We start from the raw sequence: 8,583 nt of genomic DNA, 5'->3' as shown, positions 1-8,583 counted from the left end.
GGTATAAATAGGTATTGCCATGCCTGATTTCCAGCTTTTTTGCCTCTTGTTTGTAGATTTTTATTTACCCCTGTCAAGGTCTTTTCCTCTGACTTTCACAGTTGATTGCTTTTGTTCTTCCCCCTCCCCAAAACTGAGACCACCAAACACTTATTTCCTTTTCTCCAATTCTCCAGAGAGTATCTTGGTTTGTGGAAATATAGCTTCTGCTGTTGTCTAAACTGTCAAATAATAGCGGAATTTAATATGCAAATGACTTAATAAGGAAGACTCTGTCCATTCATGGATAGGAGTGGAAACACGGCTCTGCTTAAAACTTCACCCTGCATATGCATGGCTTTATAAATCTGCCAAAAATAATGTGTGAGTATGTATGCATGCAAACAGTTTTATGTGCAAACTTTCATGCATTGCTCAATAACTTGTGAAAAAAAATGTATTATTATTCATGACTTCAGCTGGCCACACGCTTGACTTTTAGTACCGGCCGCTTTTTGTTTTATCTCTTTGCCCTTTTGTGCCGAACACGTAACAGCTTTAGTGAGAAAACAGCTGATTGATTATTTTATATGACGAGGCTAATATGACTCAATCGTCCTGTTTATGTGGAGGTCAGAGAACCAACACAAGGAGCTTAAAACTGAGAGAACTTCACGGTAGGGCTGAACGATTATGGAAAATAATCTAATTGCGATTTTTTGCCCCAATATTGCGATTGCGATGCGATATGCGATTATTTTTTTAAGGTCTTTGTCTTCTGTATTATTAAACAAAGACAAGCAATACATCATATAGTATGGCCAATACTATATTACATTAATTTTAAACTGTTCTTTCCTGGAAGACAGACCTCTGTTATGATGACATGAGGTGATGCATGAATTGATGACTGACATTTTTATTTAACTTCTTCAATCACAACAGTATATTTGAACATACACAATAGTTTATTTTTAGCTTACAAACATCTGAGCATAAAGTGCTGACAAGGAACCCTGGTGTAAACATTAAAATGAAAGTCAGTACAATGTGCAGATTGCAGAAATATACATAAAAAAAATCAGTGGCTTTACCACACTCAGTTTTTCGACATCTGTGAACTACTAGACAGTCATTCAATTAAAAAATTATATTAAATAAATAAAACTAATAAATAAAAAATACACACAGCTTACTGATCTCTGCAGTCAGTAACATTACACATAAAGTGCAAACATAATAGCAATAGACTACTTGCACTAGGGCATGTGACATATTTCCGTTTCCAAATAGTACCGCTTGTGCGTTTCCGGTACGTTTGCTTATCTATCGGTAGCTATGCTAATGTCGCTTCAGAATGAGTATAAAAAGGAAAGTATTTAAAACAGAACATTTTCAAAAACAGGAGAAGAAATACTCCGAGCATTGCTGTGTCCCACTTTGTTCAGCTTCAGCCAAATTTAATGGCATACTAAGTTTTCATGCCTTTCCGACCCATTCCGACTTGAGAAGACAATGGCCGGTAAACATACGCCGGGATCATTTCACGATCACCTCTCACACCAGGGTCTGCTGCAGACACTTTGCCAGTGATCAACTCATAGAGCCAACAACCCTCGATGGTCGAAGGAGGCTTATTAAAGGTGCTGTACCAACACTTTTTGAGTGGAATGGCTATAAAGTTGAACCACCGCGGCGTAGTGTTTGGGAGAGAACGGAGCGACGCCCTGAACTAGTTCCTCCTGACGATCAAGAAGAGCAAAGTCTTACAAGAGATCATGACTACTGCTCAGTCCCTGAGCCGTCTGCATTGGACATATCTGCATCAGCTGCAGAAGACCTGTCCAAAGACGTGGAGACTCTGAGGAAGGAAATACAGGAGTTACGTGTCCAGCGAGAATTTGGGTTACAGCGTTTTGCTGGCTCCGACACTGACATCCGATTCTATACCAGGTACACCTAAGTTCTATTCAAGCTAACTGTTTAAAATATACCAAGGTCACCATCAGTTAAATTTCGAAAGTTTTTCCAGTCTTAATGAAAACAAAATAGATATTTACTTTTCATCTCTAATCTGTATGCTGGTTCGGTTAGTGACAAGGAACTATTCAAACAATCAGGCATTGCTGAGAAGTTGACTGAAGACATGGCAGTGATGGTAGATAAGGGCTTCCTAATCACTGATTGTTGTAAATGCAAAGTGTACTGCCCACCTTTTCTATCTAAGCAGAAGCAGATGCCAGCATACCAGGTTAAGGAGACGCAGGCCATAGCCAGACTCAGGGTACATGTGGAGCGAGTCATTAGGAGGATCAAACAGAACAAACTTTTTGATAGCATCATTACCATGTCACATGTTTATAATATCAACCAACTGTTTGCAGTGGCATGTATGCTGTCAAATTACCAGAACACAGCATTAGTTAAAAAATGGGTTAAGTGAGACAAGATGGATTTTTCCCAAGACACCAGTGCCAGTAACTTATGGAAAATGACCTGCAGCTGAGGCCACTACAGTTGCATTTCTTCCTTCTCAGCTGACAATACTTGATTACAGAACTGGTACTTGAGTGCTGATAGTTGAGTTTCAGTTATTGATAATTCAAATTCATTGCAAATGTTTAATGTTAATAATACTGTTTAATTATATTACTATATTACTATTCAGATTCAACAAAACTGTTTATCAAAATTATAAAGTAAATCACTAAATCGTTTTAAAATCATAAGTGACATTGAGCTTTTGGAACATCAAAAATACCATTTGTCATTTTCTACAGTTCAGTTGTGTTATTGTCTAAATGTATATCAGTATGCTAGGCATGGAGTTTTAAATACTTACCATGTAAATAAGTTCTGCACAAATTCAACGTTTTAATGTGTGTTTTTAAAAATTAAATTGATGCCATTGCTTAAATAACAGTTTATTGATGTCACATAAAGGTAACATGTAACAACAAAAGAATTCATGAAATATATTGAAAATAAAACATCAGTTATTTTGTTCCAGCCAGCCTGAAGGATCTGTTTTTCTTTTTGCTATGTTTTCACTGTTCATTTTTTCAAACACAGGTATCTTGGCATATATCAGGGGCGGAGCGTGGGGGTGGCTTACTGGGCTTAAGCCCGGGTTGTTTTGTCAGAAGCCCGGGGTATTTTGGAGTGTAATTTTTTCATAGTTAGATGCCTGGCTGACAACTGTATAAAACAAAAAGTACACACAATATTCGAAGCACATAGTGCACACTGTGGGAATTTACGACTGTGCGTGAATCCCCCCCTGATATTGGTATGATCCAAGCTCAGGCACTAAGCGACTGAGCGAGGGGGCGGGGCAGCTGCTGCCCGTGAGTGCGCTGTTGGAGAGACGGAGCCAGCCATACTAAGGAGAGCTTAAGTTTGACCAGGTACCAAAGCAAATCATTCGTACCGTACAAATAATGTAAATATGACGGTGCATCACGAAAGATTGATATGAAACTGATCACTTGACCAATATTACGTTACTTGCTCTTCAAGTGAATCAACAAATGGCAAAATGAAAAGCCGAACAAATGCTATTTTTTTTTAGAGAGTCTTAGCTTACGTGTGTTTATTTCATATTTTCAGTTCTTACCCTCCCCGACTAAATCGGTTTCAGTTATGTACTGAAACATAAGAATGGACATTCGAGGGTTCTTTCAAAGAAAAAACTCAGGTAAATGTTATTTTATATATTATGCTTTGTATGTTGTTCAGTATATTTCTATGCAAAACAAGAGGGATTTCAGTACACAGCAGGATATTCACATTTGTAACCAGATATTTACATACACTTTAGGGAGAAAACATAAAACATTTTTACTGTACAACATCAATTTAGAGTAAATTTTTGTTTTAGATAAATATTGAAATATATTTTGAATTAGTTAAATTTCAGAATAAAGAGAGACAGAGCTATTTTTATCACTTTCATCAAATTTAGGAGTACATGTACACTAAATTTATTGTTAATTAATAAGAAAACTCCAGACGATTCCATTCTGAGCTGAAGAAGCTTCTGATAGGTTAGTAGAGTCCATGTGAGTAAATTGGTGGCACAGCTGTGGATGCATATAAGGCAAAACACAGAGCCTGTTTCTTTGAAATGGGAAAATCAAGAGATATCAACCAAAACACCAGGAAAAGAACTGTGGAGCTCCATAAATGTGGCTCAAGTTTGAATACAATTTGGTGCCATTTGCAATTAAGAAATACAGATAGTTTCTCTCTTTACTCTTAAAGTTAACAAATATGTTTTTATATTTATCAATCTAAAAAATAAACATTTAGTCTGATTTGATGTTACAATTAAAAAAGTGTTTTTATCTGAAGAGTAAATATCTGGTTTCAACTGTATATTTGATGATTGTCAGCACAAAGAGGGAGAGAGAGGAGAACGAGGACAGAACAGATGAACAAGAGCAGGTGAGACACACATGTTAGTCAAATGGTTGTTTACCAAAAGTATCACCGTATCATAGGTCCTCATGTATCTCGTACCTAGTGTTTCTTTTTAGGTTTGTTATTTTTCAAATTCTACATTAATTAAGTTCTGCAGGCTTGTTTGCACAACAAGGCTAAATAATTATATAAACTTTTCTCAATCTAAATAGTGGACTTTGGTAGAATTAAAAAATAAGTGTAGTGCAGGTCTATGATGATTTTTAGTGCTACTATCATCTAGTTCTGATTCTGGTTCTGTCTTGGTTAAGTCCTCAGTAGTCCTGATTTTGAACTGTTGTAGTCCTGTTTTAATTCTGGATCAGTTCTGGGTCTGGTTGAATTGGGGTTTAGTCCTCGTGTCTTGATACAGCCCTGACCTTGTTCTGCCTTGCTGCTTAATTAAAAAACTAGTTTAAGGTGTCCTGCACATGTGATATATATTTTTCCCTATATGAAGTCATTCTTTTTTGAACAGAGCCTATTAATCTTTTAGTCATTTCTACACCCCCCCCCCCCCCCCCAAAAAAAAAAAAAAAAAATCCCACATGCATACTACTCTTTGGGCTAAGCCCCGGGTGTTTCAAATGTCTGGCTCCGCCTCTGGCATATATATGTAAAAAAAGAAATAGTCTGCCTTTTCTCTGATTGCATTGTGCACATCTGTATCCATGTATATTCTTTGCACTAGGTAGTCCTCTTGTGCCCACACAACAAAGTCACACCACTGCATCCCACTGATGAGCAGTTGTCCTTGCACTTGCCAGTAATATGCGTGGCTCTTTTTTAGTTTAGGGGTACCACATTCCATCTGCACATATTTGCAGTCAATAAAGTTTTGTACATTGGGACATTTGAATTCGACGAAGCCAAACTGGGGGTATTCATTGGGGTCAAAAACAACACCATCAGGAGATGCAGCAAGCAATGGGGTGAATGACCAGACCACAGGGTGAGTAGTTAACATTCATTAGCCTACTATACTCTGCTGCTATTGCAGGCTCCATCTCAGTTCCTCTCCTCATGTCTGCTGTCTGCCTTGTTCCCTTCAATATACGCTCTGCTAGTGACTCGGCCGAGCTCTGGCCTCTGACGTGACACACCTCCCGAAACCTAGAGGCAGTCACTCTGGGCCTGCGGAGCTGATGCCACTCAGACGAAGAGCTTTGCTCACGTGTAGCTTCCTCTATTTTGTGAGCCATTTCCAGAGTTACAGACAAGCTTTTCAGATGCAGAAGCTCTTCTTCTGAGCACACAAACACACAATCTGATGGCAAGATGTCATACCCCTCCAGAGGCAAGTGCGGTGTTGGTGGTGCATCGCGGTGTAGTGTGATGTACCGGGTTGTCAAAACCGGCTGCTGATATGACAGAACACTGCCCTCCTGCACCAGCCCAAAGGCACTTTCCACAAGGGGCTTGTCAGGTCTCATGTTCATTGTGGTCACAAGTGGCCTGTCCTCAATATTAAATTTTGCATATGCCTCCGTTATTCTGAACAAGCAGGGATCTGGTAACGGACCCACCATGCCTCTGTAGAAGCCACTCCTAAAGAAAACATCAATGACAATAATGTAAGGAAGAAGGTTGTTATACTGAACAACAACTAAACTAAAAACTAAAAGGTGTAAAACAGTGGTGCATAAGTTAGAGACTGGGATGTATATGTACATGACTGAGTTAGCCGTCTTCAGAAAGTGTAATGTTGTATGTAAATTAATACCTATTCTGACACATGTATGTATGAAAAAAATAGCAACATACATTTGTAACACGTGAAACCAAATTTTACAAATCTAATTACCGTACTCCAGTCTGGGCCATCCTATTTGGTACCGGCTTAGTGAAGATCATGGAGTTGATGGGTCCTGGCTTCACACCCTAACAGAAGACACATTTACTATGGATGGTGTTGCTGTTCATATGTAAACATGGACTAATTCAAAAACTTTAACCTCATTTAAATTACCACTGTCCGTGGCTTGTGCCATTGCTGTTCAGATTCCGTGCAGCTATGCACAGGGGGGACAACCGGCACTCTGAGTTGTGAGTAGTGTGCTGTTTGGAAGAGCAGTGCCACTGTGTGATTGCACATAACAGCGCCTGCCACACAGGAGCACTGGCTATGTGTCAGTATCACCGGCGATGAATCCAGAAGCTTAATCTAAGAAGAAAGAACGAAAATTAAAAATGTAACATCTTCATGGAAGAGCCGAACAGGAACATAGTTCAGTGTTATGGTTACGCACCCTCCTGAATGCTTAGTGTTTCCTTCTCTCCCTATTAAAACAACTTAACCATGCTTGATAACTGTAATAACTTAGATTGTGTATATTTGCAGTATTAACTTGTTGTCAAATGTTTCTGATCACCCAAACACACGTTGATTTAACTATCTGACTAGTCAAATTAGGAGTGATAAAGCAGGGAGACAAGGAAAACATTCAAGTTGATGGGCCTTTAGGAATGAACTTAACTAATGCTTAAATGAACTGAACCCCACTGAACGGGGATTAACAACTTTACACAGCTTCCTGCCTACACTTAGTCTGTGTGGTGCCTCACTCTTCCTCATTGACCTGTAGCACAGGGCTCTCACACCGACCTCCCCTGACAACCTGTCTTTATTGGACACTGAATAAAGATACAAGTACCATTAGCATTATTTCTATATTACTCATTTCAGCATGTCTTAAACATATATATTTTACACTTAGCAAGAGTAGCATTAGGTAGTTAACTACCTCCATAGTTAGCCAACTACCTAACGCCATTATAACAGTGTCTAACTACAAAAGTGACATTAGTTAAGAAAACCTCAACTATAGTTTAGGACGACATAAAACACCGTTTAAGAAAACATGTAATGTAGAGAACTGACATCAAATGAAGGACATACCGGAGTAACGTAGTGTTTGCATTTGACGTTAGCTAGCGTTTCTTTGTCGGTTAATTTACGTTTTCTTACCTTCGTAGTTGTGTATATATGATGCAGCATATAACTTAAATCCTTTATCTAATTTGCTGGCGGGGGTAGTCGTCACTCTGCAAATCCGATGAACATCGGTGATGTTCAATTTTGGGAGCTCTTGTAGGCAGCGAGTGTAGAACGTCGCCATGGTTTAACCGCACCGGAAGCACTGGGGCAGGACTACATAGAACGCGGAAGTGTTAGTGCAAGTAGTCCATTGTATAAACACGCCTTTAAAATTTAAAGGCGTGAAATTGGACGGTCTAGCCTTCTGAATCAGAAGGCTAGTTCTGATTAGCGTCACCGCTGTCTCGGTGGAGTTTAATAAACTCGGCCGTCTGCTTCTTGCTATCTAAAATATAACCAGACACTGGCGTAAATTCTCGACTGTCTCATACTTCTGTTTAATAAGTTTTCTGTTTGACGTTTAGTCAGCTGTGTGAAAACCAAGGAGGAACCCACCCGGGGGATTAATAAAGTTTTATTTTATCTAATCTAATAACTTTAATCTCAGCCAAACCGATTTACTCACGAACAAACAAAACACTGAAAAAAGCCCAACAATAACATTTTTAGGTTGTCTAAGTGACTTATATATTACGTTTAACCCGAGCAGCGAAACTCCGCGGTGATCTGAAAATGATGTGCCGGGAGTTGTGCCGTTCTCGGCCGCATCAGTAACCCTCGAGCTCCCGGCTAGCTGTCGAGCTGGTGGGTAGCAGACGCCTCTGAAAACGTCGAAGCACTTTTGCAAATATGGGATATCTTGATAAACCGAGCAGATATTTGATGTTTACACAACTACTTTCTCGCCTGAAAATATGTTAAAAGTTTATTTTGTGACCCAGAAAGATTAGTATGAGTAATTTTAAAACTTAGTAGCGGCCGCCATTGTTGGAAACTGGAGTTTGGCTGGGCCGCGCTAAGAATTCTGGGATATGGTAGTAATTTGGACAGCCTTCGGCGCGTCGCTGTGACGTAATCGGTCTACAAATGCGGCCTCAGGAGGATGCAGCCCATGAATTTGGACATGTCCAGAGTATAATCGCAGCCTTTGCGGTTAGAAAATTGCACTTGATCATGTCGCGATATTATCGCAAATGCGATATATCGTTCAGCCCTACTTCACGGTCACAATAAATGGATTTATGGCAGAATAATTTAGACATGAC

General features: G+C 39.3%; 2 protein-coding genes across 3 annotated transcripts; one reads left to right on the top strand and one right to left on the bottom strand.

The window, feature by feature from the left end:
• The first annotated feature begins 1,237 nt into the window (after window positions 1-1,237).
• On the top strand, window positions 1,238-2,988 carry LOC146717391 (uncharacterized). The gene has a single exon (XM_085475453.1). It carries the CDS (start codon window positions 1,337-1,339, stop codon window positions 1,940-1,942), a length of 606 nt encoding a protein of 201 aa, XP_085331579.1. The 5' UTR covers window positions 1,238-1,336; the 3' UTR covers window positions 1,943-2,988.
• Window positions 2,989-5,049: 2,061 nt separating this feature from the next.
• LOC146717390 (uncharacterized) lies at window positions 5,050-7,632 on the bottom strand. Of its 2 annotated transcripts, XM_085475433.1 has the most exons (5): window positions 7,409-7,632; window positions 6,983-7,074; window positions 6,410-6,604; window positions 6,245-6,321; window positions 5,050-5,988 (listed from the first exon to the last, which is right to left on the bottom strand). In XM_085475433.1, exons 1-5 carry the CDS (start codon window positions 7,557-7,559, stop codon window positions 5,349-5,351), a joined length of 1,155 nt encoding a protein of 384 aa, XP_085331559.1. In that variant the 5' UTR covers window positions 7,560-7,632; the 3' UTR covers window positions 5,050-5,348. The 2 variants fall into 2 exon arrangements, with proteins under 2 accessions (XP_085331559.1, XP_085331564.1); XM_085475438.1 differs by lacking the exon at window positions 6,983-7,074 and having other exon boundaries at window positions 7,409-7,512.
• Window positions 7,633-8,583: the final 951 nt, after the last annotated feature.

Source organism: Copadichromis virginalis, linkage group LG2 (genome assembly GCF_057382275.1).
Source record: "Copadichromis virginalis isolate Kocher_CV1m ecotype Utaka linkage group LG2, C_Virginalis_male_GT1.1, whole genome shotgun sequence".
Taxonomy (NCBI): domain Eukaryota; kingdom Metazoa; phylum Chordata; class Actinopteri; order Cichliformes; family Cichlidae; genus Copadichromis; species Copadichromis virginalis.
Note: the sequence above shows the minus strand (reverse complement) of the source record. Positions and strands in the feature narration are given on the sequence as shown.

Coding starts and splice junctions, on each gene's coding strand:
- LOC146717391 (XM_085475453.1), top strand. CDS start 1,337: ATGAGTATAAAAAGGAAAGTATTTAAAACAGAACATTTTCAAAAACAG.
- LOC146717390 (XM_085475433.1), bottom strand. CDS start 7,559: ATGGCGACGTTCTACACTCGCTGCCTACAAGAGCTCCCAAAATTGAAC. Junction 7,075..7,408: donor ATATATACACAACTACGAAG/GTAAGAAAACGT, acceptor ATCTTTATTCAG/TGTCCAATAAAGACAGGTTG. Junction 6,605..6,982: donor AGGCACCACACAGACTAAGT/GTAGGCAGGAAG, acceptor CTTTCTTCTTAG/ATTAAGCTTCTGGATTCATC.